The 14,200-nt window shown below is 41.1% G+C and overlaps 2 protein-coding genes across 3 annotated transcripts in view; both read left to right on the top strand.

Moving 5' to 3' along the window:
• The first annotated feature begins 221 nt into the window (after positions 1-221).
• Positions 222-3,326, top strand: LOC146375188 (uncharacterized). Its single transcript, XM_084948205.1, has 4 exons — positions 222-588; positions 914-1,091; positions 1,609-1,703; positions 2,755-3,326. The coding sequence occupies exons 1-4, from the start codon at positions 262-264 to the stop codon at positions 2,944-2,946; spliced, it is 792 nt and encodes a 263-aa protein (XP_084804331.1). The 5' UTR covers positions 222-261; the 3' UTR covers positions 2,947-3,326.
• Positions 3,327-7,310: 3,984 nt separating this feature from the next.
• Positions 7,311-14,200, top strand: part of pank1a (pantothenate kinase 1a) — a 29,931-nt gene continuing 23,041 nt past the window's right edge. The window contains exon 1 of one of the 2 annotated variants that reach the window (XM_084948480.1): positions 7,311-8,245. In XM_084948480.1, coding sequence (XP_084804606.1) covers positions 7,951-8,245 — 295 coding nt within the window. In that variant the 5' untranslated portion in view covers positions 7,311-7,950. Of the gene's footprint in view, positions 8,246-8,340; positions 8,942-14,200 lie in introns of those variants that run through there. The other variant, XM_084948481.1, reaches the window with a different exon arrangement.

Below are 14,200 nucleotides of genomic sequence, written 5' to 3'. Positions count from 1 at the left end.
TCCTTTGCCTTGCGTGTTACCTTCACTACCACTTGTAATTTTCTGTTCCCCAAATTTCAAATGTATAATTTCAAAACATACCACCACTGTAACAGCGTTGGGTTTTTTTTTATATTAAAAAAAGTTTAAAGGTCGCTTATGAGCCCTATTAAGATGTCGTTCGGCAAGCGTCCTCGCTAAATTGCCCCCGATTTTCTATGTTAAGACCCTTTGAGTGGCAGTGAAGGCAGCAAACACTGTTCGTTATGTCATTTATCAACCATGGCTGCACCCGTCGCTCTTATTCAAGGTGCGAGCAGAGGACTGGGCTTTGGATTCTGCAAATATATACTTAAAAATAAATCACTCGCTACTGTTGTAGCAACATGTCGAAACCCGGACGGGGCTGCAGAATTGCGGAGCCTGGCCGGCCAACACCCGGGCCGACTGATGGTCCTCAGACTGGACGTGAACCACGAGGAGGACATCCGCGGAGCTGCAGAGAGGGTTAAGGAGAGCTTCGGTCGGCTGGATCTAGTCGTCAACTCCTCGGCGATGCTTCACCCTTCGGGGAAAGGAGAGACCAGCTTGAGGGATGTTTCTGCACAGGTAGACCTTTGTTTTAGTGTGAGAAGCCACATTTCCGTAAAAACTGGAGTAAAAGTTAGTTTAACTCACTGTCGTGAGTCAAACTGTTGCCTGTGTAGAAAATACATGCACAGAACTAGTGCAAAAAACTTGGTGAGACACCATCATCATAGAGGCATTTGATTTCCCCCTATAGTGGTACATACATTGGACTTTTTCTAACAATCTCTGGTGGTCCTTAAACTGTGCTGGTGATGTCTGTGTCCAGCAAGAGAGTCTGAAATCGGCAACACAAAATTCATTAAATCCTTAACCTAAACAAGTAACTTTTTTTTCCCATTTTCAGGGTATCATTTCCACCTTAACGACCAATACAGTGGGTCCCCTGGTCATGGCCAAGTATTTCTCCCCCCTCCTTCTTAAGGGCAGTGGTGGATTTGGTCAGCAGCCTGCAGAGAAAGCCAAACAGCACAGCGGGATCATTGTTAACATCACAGCGAAAGTGGGATCAATTGGAGACAATGGTATCTGGTGGTTCCAAAACACTTTGTGCATACATGTCATGTAGGCAGTGGCAGTTCCAGACCAGATTTACCGGTGGGACCAGTGTTTTGTTTTGTTTTTTAATTGGGGCACAGAACAAAAAAAAAAAGATTTTTTTAAATGTATTAAGCACATACTGTACAGGATTGACAGTCTCTGTTTCTGATCTCTCATTCTTTATTTAAAAGAGCAAGCGTGCAGCACCCTAAACAGTCCATGTTGAACACCTCAGCAATTTAGTTCCAGTTACTGTGCCACTGCGTATCACCATAATAAATCAATTAATTATTATCTCTTGAGCACAGAGGCCAGAGCTAGTTCTACGGGGGCACTGGCCCCTGTTGGCCCCTGTCTAAAACCACCTATGCATGTAGGCAGCACCACTTTTGTCACTTAGCTGAAGGACAGAGCATAGTTACAAAGCAGATATTTCTCTTTTGTTATAATGTGCATGCATGCACAGTGGTAAAATGTTCATCTCTAACACTTTTTTCTCAGGTCTTGGAGGTTGGTACAGCTACAGAATGTCTAAAGCAGCTCTTAACATGGCCACTAGGAATTTGTCTATAGAGCTGGGCCGCAGTCGACCCAAGGTAAGTGTTTTCATACATGCTGCATTAATGTCTTGATGCATGCTCAATCATCCAAAAAGCTGATTCTATTCATCTGGTTGTCAAAGGAGCTTGCAAAGAAAAGCGGACAGTTGGTGTCGTAAACCACCGCATCTGTTCAAAGATGGTCGCTCACAGTGAACATAGATGGCTTCTTTCACTCCTCTTTCAAGCCATCTATGTCCACTGTGAGCGACCATCTTTGAACAGAGGTTTACGACACCAACTGTCTGTCATCTATAATCCAGTTTTGAGTTCCCTCCCCAGACGCCTTAACGCCCACTCACATCCTGGGCCATCTGACCTCAGGAATTCGCATGATAAGGTGGGGCCAGGTTTCACAATGAGCTCACCCGAAACCCTGGCTGATTGGGACCCACACCCAGTTTCACACCTTGGCTCAGGCGATTAGAGGATCATCAGGGGGTCCTTTTGTCCCTCTGTGGGGGGACACTCCCACTAGGTTTAAATCTGGGACTCCCCACCATTTGACCTTAGAACTGCAGAAGCTTCTCGGATGAGAGGTGAAACGTCTTCAAGCAACTTAAAGAAGTCCAGACGCTTTTCTTTGCAAGCTCCTTTGACTACGATGACCTGGATGACTGAGAACCTTCACAGACATATTCATCTGGTTGTTTATTTGGTTGGTGTTTTCAGTGGGAGAAACATTTCGTCATTCGTCCAAGTGACTTCCACCCTTATGTGTTGGGAGTATCAGAACAGCTGAGACGCATTTTCTCTTAAGAATGGGTCTCTGTTGGTTTCAAACCCCAAGACACACTGTGCCAAAAATTGGTCCACCCCAAAGATCTGGTCCGCTGGCACAAATAGAGTAATATAGTGTATGCTGTTAAGTGCCAGGAGGATTGCCAGGATTTATACATCGGGGAAACCAAACAACCTCTGGCTAAACGGATGGCACAGCACACAAGAGCTAACTTGTCAGGCCAGGACTCCGCAGTCTGTTCACACCTTGAGTTGCATGCTCTTGTACATAGATCCCATAGCCCATAATGATGTTTTTTTTTCCCAGGTTGTTTGTGTGTCCCTACATCCAGGAACAGTGAACACAGACCTCTCCAGGCCTTATCACCGGAATGTGCCACAAGACAAGCTGTTCAGCGCTGAACACTCTGTGAACTGTCTAATGAGCATCGTTGACACACTAAATATAGAAAAGACTGGAAAAGTGTACAGCTGGGATGGAACCGAACTTCCGTGGTAGAATTTCTAAGAGATGAATTTCACCACTTCTGGTCTTAATGGTGAATTTCTGAGCAGTGTTGAGACAATGTGGAGATGAGCTGGACTTCATGCTATTGCTGTACAAGACATTCGTGCTCAAGTGACAGTTCAGGTGGTCAATGAAAAACCTCTTTTACTACCTCATAAATATCCAAAGTGCTTAAATCATCTGTAGCACATACAGCTTTTGTGTGAAGCCATTATTGACAATGTATCTGGTTTCAATATTTCATACAACTCTCATATAGTTTAGTGCTGCTCATTTTAATGGTAAAAATCATGTAATATCTCACTAATCTTGACGTCTTTCCCCAATTCAGTAATATCATCAGGTGGTTTGTATTAAAGGTGTATAAATTATCTGACTGTTTAAAATTTGTGGTTGCATTACACACACACGCAGTCATTTTGGAAACAAGTGCTGTGGACATACAGTATGTTTTAAGAAAAAAAGATTGCATGGGTGGAGTTATTCTGCTAGTACATTCTACATGCAAATGTTGCACAAAGACTAACTCCTAAAGATAAAATAATAAAATCCTTTACATAGGATCTGTAAGATTTTTTTCATCCACATTAAGTCTGAAACTGATTGTGATAAAAGTTAATCCCAAAGAATCTGACTCTTTATGAGATATAAAGATGAAGCTATTTGGCAACTGGAAAAACACTGGACTGCAGCAGTCATGGCTCAGTCTGTTGCAATCTTCCACCAGAGGTGTAGTCACAAAACAATTAGTGCTTTCACCACCTCATATATTCAGAAAAAGTTAATTTAATATGTAATTATAATAATGGATTGCATTTATATAGCGCTTTTCTAGGCACCCAAAGCGCTTTACAATTCCACTATTCATTCACTCTCACAAACTGGTGGAGGCAAGCTACAGTTGTAGCCACAGCTGCCCTGGGGAAGACTGACAGAACATTCCGTTTACAGATGAGCTTCCCAATCCCCTGAGCCACGGTCGCCCCCGTAATCATAAGAAGTAATCATAAGAAAATAAATACAACTCCAATAATGTAAATAGATTACTGCATTTGTAGGCTTTTGGTTTTGTAAGTTGCTTTTTAAAACAAGATTTACACTTTAAATAAAAGATTTCACTACATATAAGATAATATTCATAGTTACACAGTTACTTCTATGACTAGGTGGGTCAGTTTTGCTGTCAATTATAAAGCATGTGTCTTTTTGTTTAATTGTTGTTGGTCAAGAATTGTTAGTCAACCTATGTTTCACAAGTAGTGGTGAAGTCAACCACACCTCATCACTGAGGTAGAGGTTTCAGTGTTTTTGCACGGAGGATGGTTTTTATTTAGAGCATGTAAAATTACATTAAGGATCAGCTCTGAGCCCCTTCTTGTTTACAGTGGTGATGTACAGGTTGACAGATGAGGTCAGGCTGGCGTCTCCATGAACTGTAATGTTTGTAGACAATGTCAGAGTAGGGAGCAGGTGAACAGGAAGATGAGAGATGAGATAGCCTTTATTTGTCAGTTGCAGGTCTTTTGCCCACAACCGAGATGACAGACCTTGCCTACCGTACATATAATACACAAACATCACATTGGGGAGACAGGTCAGGCTACGTAGCAAGGGGAAAAAAAAAACATCGAAATGTGTAACACAAAAGGATAATACAGAAATGCACAGATATCAACACACCATAAAACAATAAAACACAGAAAAGCAACATGGGAGACTATTCCAGTGTGTACAGCTGATCTGGGACCGCTGCAATCTTCGATTGCGCCTCCAGTTGATCCGGTGTCCACATCTGTCCGCTTCTTGTTCTTCGATAAGCCAGGTCCAAGCCAGCTCCAATCAGCCCGAACTCTGTTATCGTGGTTCCAAATTGGTAGATGTCGTTCAATGTCCTTCATCGAGAGTGTCGCTAGACACACGACGCAACCCACCATCGAGTATCCGGCAGCAAACGTCTCTGCAGGACAATCGGGCTCTCCCAAGCCCAGCAGGGTGTCAATTCCGTTACGGGACCAGTTGATCAAATCCATAATTCTTTAGGTTTTAGAGAACAAGACTGAGAAACTCTTTGAGGGTAATAGTTAGATGAGACTAGACAAACACAGAAGCACCAACAGGGAAGATAAGGGAGAGAGAGGGGGAAAGATGCGTCCGCCTCCTCCGAGAGCCAAAGAAGAGCCAAAGAACAGGAACCTGGAGAGGTGAAGGTATGCTCTGCAGAGAAGATGAATGAAAGCCAGTAGAACACAAAACAGATGTGTGAATGAGAGAGAGAGAGAGAGAGAGACAGGTGTAACAATGAAGGTGGATGAGTTTACAAGATGGCAGTGATACTTGCTATGATGCATGGTTTTGTAGACAGCGGCACTGAAAAAAAGACAGGTGGCAGAATTGAAGATGTTGAGGTTTTCACTGGGTTTGACCAGAGTGGACATGATTAGAATGGAACATATCAGAGGGACAGCTCGGGTTGAGTGGTTTGGAGACAAAGTTGGAGAGACAAGGCTGAGATGGTTTGGACATATGCAGAGGAGGGTTGTGGCACCTTTGCACAAGCCAAAACTACTTTGAGATATAAAATAATTATTTAAAAAATTAATCACATTTTAATCCTGTTAACACAGATTTGTATTTGCTGTAGAGGAATTTAAGTAGGGGCCCAAAACATTTCTGTAAAGCTGCAACTTTCCAGTTTCTACATAAACCTGGCACATTTCTTCAGATTTAGAACTTTTGCTTAAGGGCCGATTTAAAATATTTGCTTTGCTAAATGAATCCTGTTTTATAATAAGATTATAGGCAGTTAAATTACTATATTTGTTAAGCTAGTGTGATTTCAACAGAAGTTTTGAAACAACACTGAATCTTTGCAAAAGGCTACATTCAGACAGCATATATTTTTGTTTATGTAACTTTGTGGGTTAGAGGTCCACCACAGTCAGAGGAAAAACCCAGATTTATAAACTGTATAACAGGGAGCATGACACCAACAGGAACAGTTTTAATATTTTAAATAGACTGCCTTAGTAGATAAAACTGATTGTTTCCCTTTTCTGTGAACATTTACTGTGAGGGAAAAAAATCTGATGAACCACATTCAGGTCAGTATGTTATGGACACATGGACATAAGAAGAGGAGAGGAGAGCCTTAAGGCATAGTGGGCTGCAACTAATTGGCTGGGTAATGACTGAACTCAATCCTGTTAAGAGATTTTTATATAAGGTTGACCGGATTCCTACCAAGTCTTGGTTACCCGGATGTCTTTTAAATCTACAATAATATGGTGCAGCCAGTAAAATAATATACCTAACAGTTATTGCATGGTATATGGTGTTTTTTTTGTTTGTTTCCTTTTGTTTTTGGTCCATATCAGTTCATGTTACATTATGTCACTTGTAGTTTCCACCGTGGGTTTGCTCATTTCATTTTTGCTTTTGTTGTTTACAAATGTGTAATTTTACTTTAGTTTGTATTTTTGGCGTTAGTTTTCTTCTTTTTGGTTATTATAATTTGTTTAGTTTTAATTAATCATTGTAAGCTCAGTATAACCAAAGCACCATTTAACCAGAAGATGGCAGCAGTACAAGACTCCATCAATTTGGGGGGTAAAACTGTTTGGCTTTATCTTAAACTAGCTGGCCACATAATGGGAATTTTGAGATATGCTTGTTTATTGTGGCATGGTGGTCTCAATTATAGTGTAACTATAGTATTTCAAAGAGTGAAAAAGGGACTGCTATAACTTGTATCAATATATACACGTGACTGAGACTGTTCTAAATGCTCTGTGTATGGCTTCTAAAATAATAGGGAGTCCAATTGTAGCACATTTTATTTATGTATTTTAAACCTTTCATTGTATTTATCACGTAATGATATCAGTTTGTGGCGATGTGTCTGTAATGGGATATTTTATGCATTTCTTTTAAGACCTTTACAAACCGTCTTTCTGGTTTGTCGTCCGTATTAGCTGCTCTAGTCTGTAGTTTCTTTTTTCAAGCTGATATTGCTGTTTGACCTTTGTATCTTATCTGAACCGTGCTCATTATATAATGCTCTGTTGTTTTCTCTTTGCCCCAATGTCTTACGTAAATGATTTTTTCTGGCTATTTATTATATATTATTTTTTTATAAAGTTTGTAGGAAATGGACTATAAGAGGGGTATAATAATAAAAAATATCAGATACTGATTTTAAATTATTCTGCGGCAAAAATAAACAAACAAACAAACAAACAAAAAACACTGCTCAAAAGACAGATTTTTCAGTTGGATGTGCGTTTTTTTGCATGCAACTTCAGGGTCACTACAGTTCATTTTCATGACTGATACATTGACTGGCAGCTTTGTGCGCGCATCACGCGTGGAGAGGACTGCGGGGAACGAGGATGACGGCCAACGGCGACGCTTATAAATAAAGCGCCCACCGCTGCACGGAGTGGTACTGTAGACTTTAGAGAAGAGTAAGCCAGCAGGGAGCGGCCGCAGTTCATTGTTGCATCGAAGGCGAATGAGTCCGTTCTTGCATGTCTTTGTGTTAAAGCGAAGAATTGCGGTGCATCTCCTGCAAAAAGCAGAGAAAACCGGTTAGAGGAGGTGAACAGGTTCAGGCCTTGACTGGAGGAGCTGATGTGACGTAGCAGTCCACCGACACACACGCGCGCGCCGGCTGCTGCTGCCTGCCAGGATCTCAGTTTAGGGAAATGACCGCGAGTGACCTCAAGGGAAACACTGTATTTTAGCGGCTGTTCGCAGTTTTCTTTTTTACGGACATTATAGTAAAATATACGACACAATTTAGCCACATACTTTAGATTAAAATACGTTATATTTAGACGCTAGCTGGTCGCTAGACTGCCTCATTACGTTGGAAGACGGGCTAGTATTAGCTGGCTAAGCTAAAGTAGCCGGGATAGACACTGCTAGCGGCTGGGGCTCTTACGTTTTGTTTCCCTCACAGATGCTAAGCTACGTTAGGCTAGGGTAGCTGCTGCCATGGATAAAGCCAAGTCAATGGTGGATAAGAAAGGAGCTTCGGGACCCTTTCATGTTAACAATGGGCAGAGCCAGAAGGTTTTTCACAGTCATGTCATGGTGGCCACTAACGGCAGCTGTTGCAGCAGCAGCAGCAGCAGCAATGCATTCGGCTCAAGCACCGTACCCAGCGGCAGCGGCACGTTTGAAAACATGCATCATCTGCACCGCGGGGATGATGCAGAGTGCAACGGGTCCCCGGCCAAGAGGTGCAGACTACGGAGGAGGACCGAGTCGGTGCGAAAACACAGACCCCGTAAGTTGATTTTTTTTTTCGTTCTGACATGATTTTTCTGTATCTGCTGTCATTTGTGCCAAACATGAGCCGGGTAAATGCAATACCAACCGGCCGGTGTTTGCACAATCGTGCAGTGTTGCAATGACAGGAATGGAAACGCTGTCACTCAGCGCGAGTTCTGCCTCATTGTTAACGATTAATAATTTATTATAACTGTTATCGGCTTCAGATCACACTGGTGTCCGATCAGAATGCGTTTCGAACTGTTCTGTCCAATCTTCAAGCCCTGCCGTCGCCAGGGAGACCCCCTTTTGTTTTTAATGAACCCTCAGGTTGCATTTGGAACGCTGTGATTGGTCGGTTTCTGGTGGTGAAAAAGCTCCTGATAAGTGGGCCTGGTTTACCGCAGCCAATAAGCACTGGACTCTTGTCTACAAGAGTCAGGGAGAATGAGCAGCAGTCCCGCCCCATTATTTACCGAGTATGTTCTGATGATGGGAGTAGGTTCATCCGGGTAAAGTTGGAAGTTTTAACAGAGAATGTGTGAAAGTCTCGTTTTATTCAACGAGCAAAGTATTTTCTGATCTCCGGGACTGACTAAGACTTTCTGCGGAGATACAGTTTTTAACGTTTTTCAGTTGTTATTGTTATTTTGTTCACACCGTGAGACGATATATTGCACCATTATGAAACTCATAAATGAGAAGAAGCCTGGTAAGTTTTAGTTTAATTTTATTTGTTGGTACTGAGGATATCTAGGCATTACAATATATGTAGAATTACTCTTAAATTGCATGGACATAGCAGTCAGTAATGCTGTCGTGCACAGCTGATTGCCAGCCATACTTAAGCATTCAGTGAAAGCCACTGGGTTTGTTATGGCTGAGTGTGGCTGTCATGGTAAATCTCGTTACTGCTCTGTGGAGATGCTTGCGGAGTGACCACATGGACTTTTGAATGCCTTTGTTTATAAGTAAGCATGACAGCATTGCGTGAGTCTGTTAGAGACTATTTGGGAGAGACAAAGGCTGATGACATAATTCTTGGTTTTCAGTGGATTTTTTGTCACTTTAACCTGTTACAAGCTTGTTCTATATTAATCTCCTCCCTTATGAGATCTCAAATACACTATATGTACACATATTTTTAATAAGTGCTTGGTTTTGTTTGCTTACTAAGAAAACTGTTACATGTTGTTCTTAATGCATTGCAATCTTTTTAAAAAGTGATGTGAGTATTGAAATATATTTAATTATGCTCTGATATTTAAAATTCTTTCATTGTTACTTTGTCACAATATTTTTATAGTACTGCTACACTTTACTCACTGATGGACAGAAATCAACCCATAAAAAAGTTTTTATTATTATAGAATGACATTGCAATCTGTTTGAACGGCTTATCAGAGAATAAATATTATCAGTTGTTATTCTGTAGGATGAAAAATCAAGTACAAAAAGATAAGACAGAATAACTTCTTTTGGTTAGATGTACCCCTGCAGATATATAGTATGTATTGAGGTTTGTATCTGTGAGTGATATGAGAAAAACTAATCAGAAATTCTGAAAATGACCATGATAAAATACTGTTACTGTAGAGTAATATAACATACTTTTTATATTTCACATCTTGATCTGGCTTTCTGTGATAACTGGTGCATAAGTCATAAGAGAAGTGGTGCCACTGGAAAGAAGAACCTACACCAGAATTAGCCCGGATTACAACATTAAGGACTATTTCATCTGTAAACTTCGAAATGTCCGGTCAGAGCTGCTCTGCTTAATGGTTGAGTTATCCTTGGATGCAGGCCAGCCATTCTGTCAAACCCGGATAACTTTCTAAGCTTTTCTTCAGTGAGGGCTGAACCTGGAATGTGTTCCCCTCGGGGGTGTGATTTTTGAAGTGTTTTAAGGTTGGGGTTACTTTCGGGTAACACTGCCTGCAGTACCCTTTATTTGCACCAAAAGCAACTTGGCAGCAGTTAGCACATGCAGTTAACAACAAAGCAGAAACTTGTCTTCACAGTTTTATATTAGTTAATGTTTCAGTTTGACCTTTTAGTTTTAAACCAGCACTTATGATTTTATCCTGTTTGTTCAAACAGGCATAAAGAGGTATTTGTATAAGTTATATAAGTTGAAGACAATGTTTCAATACAGTGCAAATATACCAGTAATTACATCCATTACTGAAGTGCACTGTCGCCCTCACCCCAACCAGGTGTGGCAGATAGTTGTCCCTCCCTGAGCCCAGTTCTACTGGAGAATTCTTTCTATTAAAAGTGAGGTTTTCCTTCCCACTGTCACCAAGTGCTTACTCAGAAGGCCATCTGATTGTTGGGGGTTTCCTCTGTATTATTGTAGGGTTTACACTGTAAAGCGCCTTGAGGTGACTTTTATTGTGAATTGGCAATTCAATAAAATTGAATTGAATATGTTTTAAGCTTAGTTAGATTAGTGTGAGGATCTCATACCAAAGTTTTCCTGAAACTGTTTTGGCATTTGTGTGTATGTCCCTTAATTGAGGGTGTACTAATTGTCATTTTTATTTTATTTTTGCCACTTTAGTAACAGAAAACATATATATCTTATATATAAAAGTGTCTCAAAAGCATTCTCACAAGTGAAACCCTTGATAGTCTTTGGATATATTCAGGTTGTGACTTTTTCATTTAATGACAGAAACAAACAGATAGACAGAAAAAGTAACAGTGTCATATAGGGCTGGGCGATATATCGAGTTTTTTAAAAATATCGATATATTTTTATACGAGATATAAGATGTGACCATATCCTTTATATCGATATATACATTATAATTATAGTTGTGGAGCCACAAGTTTGCCTCTCTTTCGTCCACTTTTGTCTTTACGCAACGTTACTCCGCCTCGCCTCTCCTTCACTGAACACAACTCCCCCTCCTCCCCCATAGCTTCACCTGCAGGCAGCGACAAGATGAACACGGCAAATCTCCGTTAACGAGTTACTGCGCATCGCTCCGTGCGTGGGGCTGGACGGCGTCAACGTGCTAACGAGCTAACCACGCTAACGAGCTAACCACGCTAACGCCATGCAGCCCACAGGGGCTGCACAGCCTAAAATCCTTTCATTTTCTCAAAAGTTGACAGCGCGCCTTATGTATGAATTCTGGTTGTGCTTGATGACCGCGAACCGATTTTATGTGGAACACGGCGCTCAGCAATCTCTCAAAAAATGTTTTAGTACGACTTTGGTAAGCTACGGAGCTGCACCGCTTGATGGATTGTCGGAGCATTACGGCTACCGAGGAGCCTCGCGTAGTAATTGACCCTGTGCACGAGAAAATGCTAACTTCCTGGTTTGAGACCGGATGTGGGGTTGTACATTTCCGGTAGCTTTACTTTGTGGTCAATCGCTACTGCGAAGATATACTCCAAAATCATGTCCAAAACTCGAAAACGGAAAGATCGCGTTAAGTTACAAAGAGCATAAGGTGGGAACACTCACCACTGTTGTGTCATAAAAAATCGAATGATCAATTTTGACGTTTAAAGAGTTTAGATCGATCAGTTGTTTACATCACTCAACACAAGCAGAACTGCATTACTGCAGCAGAAGACACATCGTCCACATTCAGAAGCACATCTCTGTACAGTGACTGGTCTTATGATTTAAACAGGCAAATGTTCAGCATTCAAACTACAGGTGAAGAATAGTCAAACCAGATGTTTCCCCGTTATGTCGATATCAGCTAGTCAAGTACACACCTACATGGCATGTTAACAAACTGTGAAAAAAGCCACACAAAAAATGAATGATTGCTGGTAAGGGTTTCTATACATTAGTATTTACGAAGGGTATGTTGTGACTTACCTTCAAAATTACAGTGGTCCCTCGCTAATAACGCAGTTCACCTTTCACCTCGCTGTTTCACAGATTTTTTTAGTGCAAGTTTGCACGTTTTTTTTTTTTTTTACGTCACATTGTGTCCTGCGTCCTGATCGCTGCAGACGATCTCCTCCGTGACGTCTCTCCTGTACAGTACAGAATCTCTGCATCGATCGCTAGCAGTGTGACTCTGAAGTGCAGTGCTGTATGTCCACGATGTCCACCAAACGTTTTGCACCGTCAAAAAATAAAATTGGTTACTTGATTTCACCTATCGCTGGTTATTTTTAGAACATAACACCCGCGATAAACGAGGGACAGCTGAGAAATATAACGTTTGAATCCCTTTTCTCTTTTGCTCTGAGGCACAGGGAAAAAATATCGACAAGTCGATGAACATCATTTACAGATATATTGGGTAAATGCCCAAGACATCTATAGAAATGTAAATCGCCGCTTGATTCATTCATTTGCTTAACTTGTTTTGGACCGTAAACAGGGCGTGAATAGGACACCGGAAACAAAGCTCCCCACAGGAGTTTCCGCACCGGAAGTAGCATATGCTAACGTGCACATAGTCAATACGCACTGTGCTTCAACGTAATATTACCGTATTGTGTGTGTATAAGGACCATAAATTGCACCTGAAGCGGATTTCAAACTCCAGGCTGTCAGTTACGCAGTAGAAGTTGGGAACAGAGCACCTGTGAAATCTGCCTATGTTATTATGCTCAGCGTCTTTTAGTTTACATTTTGACTGCACAATTGTGAGCTTTTTGTTATGGACAAAAACAACATACTTTTCTTTTATTTGTGGAGCATTATTTTTAATAAATGCTCATAATTTATTTTTGAGTAGTTTTTTTTCATGTACATCTATGCTGTATGTTAATAAAAGTGCCTGTGTGACATCTGGGACACAGCTTTGACTAAGAACTCTCTTTTTGTTCTTACTTTATGGCTTTAAAAAAATATCGAGATATATATCTTATATCGCCATCCAGCTAAAAAAATATCGAGATATGAATTTTGGGTCATATCGCCCAGCCCTAGTGTCATACCCAGTTTCAATCTCATTTGAGTCAGCCTGTTCAACCTGAGCATAATTTAGTAACATAGTTGCAGTGATAAAGAGATACAGGTTCATCCAGGTGTGCCACAGGTTCAGTCAGCGTTCTACTATTGCCTTATTTAATGGATTGTGACTAAGACATGATGACGAGTTTCAGTAAATGTTTAGGAAATTTGGGAAGGTGGAGATTGTTTCAGAGATAATGTAAATTCAGATGACGAGAAGTGCTTGACCTATGAAACCCAAAAACCAACCAAAACTTCTTCTCCAGACTGAAACTTCTCCTCCACGCTGAAACTATGTGGAGTCCTACAAGTCTTCTGATTTCCATTTCTAGAGAGTAGAAAAGTGCCATTTGCCTATATATGTCCCCATTGTCCCAGCGCACTTGGAGGGGTTTTCACCCAATGAAAACTTGCTCACATGCAGTCCCCCAAAATCCCAACTGCAAATTGCTGGTTTTTGATGATGTTGTGCAGTGGTTGAAAGCGGATTGGTTGACAAGTGTTCCAGAATAGAGAATGGTGTTTGACAGGAATGGGACAAGTGAGGGAAAAAAAGAGATATAATATAAAAAACATTAAGCAGGGCTCTACAGTGCGACCAATTTGGTCGCAAATGCGACCAAATTTTTCAGTGGTGCAACTAAAAAAAAATATTTGGTTGCACCTGTGCGACCAACTGTTCGGGTAGCAAAAAAAAAAAAAATCTGCAACCTTCCCTGTGGTCAACAACAGACACAAATTATGCCCCTATCGTGGACTAAACCAATCAGAGATAGTAAGGGGCGGGACCTCTCTGATTGGCCATGGTCCAGTTGAAAGTGCAGGTGGAAGTGGGAGGTGAGTAGCTTGAATAAAGCGATATCAATTCATTAAATCCTGAATCGACTTTTAAATATAACTGTGTTTTGCCAGAAACGCCAGATTCTCAGATTAAAGCTCACAAAACCATTTCAACAACAACCAAACAGCAGATGAGAGCAGGTACACGGATTCCACACAAAGACGTAAACACAGAGCGGAACCGACGCA

This window comes from Perissodus microlepis, chromosome 13 (assembly GCF_051167445.1).
Source record: "Perissodus microlepis isolate ML-2025 ecotype Zambia chromosome 13, ASM5116744v1, whole genome shotgun sequence".
Taxonomy (NCBI): Eukaryota; Metazoa; Chordata; class Actinopteri; order Cichliformes; family Cichlidae; genus Perissodus; species Perissodus microlepis.
Note: the sequence above shows the minus strand (reverse complement) of the source record. Positions and strands in the feature narration are given on the sequence as shown.

Coding starts and splice junctions, on each gene's coding strand:
- LOC146375188 (XM_084948205.1), top strand. CDS start 262: ATGGCTGCACCCGTCGCTCTTATTCAAGGTGCGAGCAGAGGACTGGGC. Junction 589..913: donor TGAGGGATGTTTCTGCACAG/GTAGACCTTTGT, acceptor TCCCATTTTCAG/GGTATCATTTCCACCTTAAC. Junction 1,704..2,754: donor TGGGCCGCAGTCGACCCAAG/GTAAGTGTTTTC, acceptor TTTTTTTCCCAG/GTTGTTTGTGTGTCCCTACA.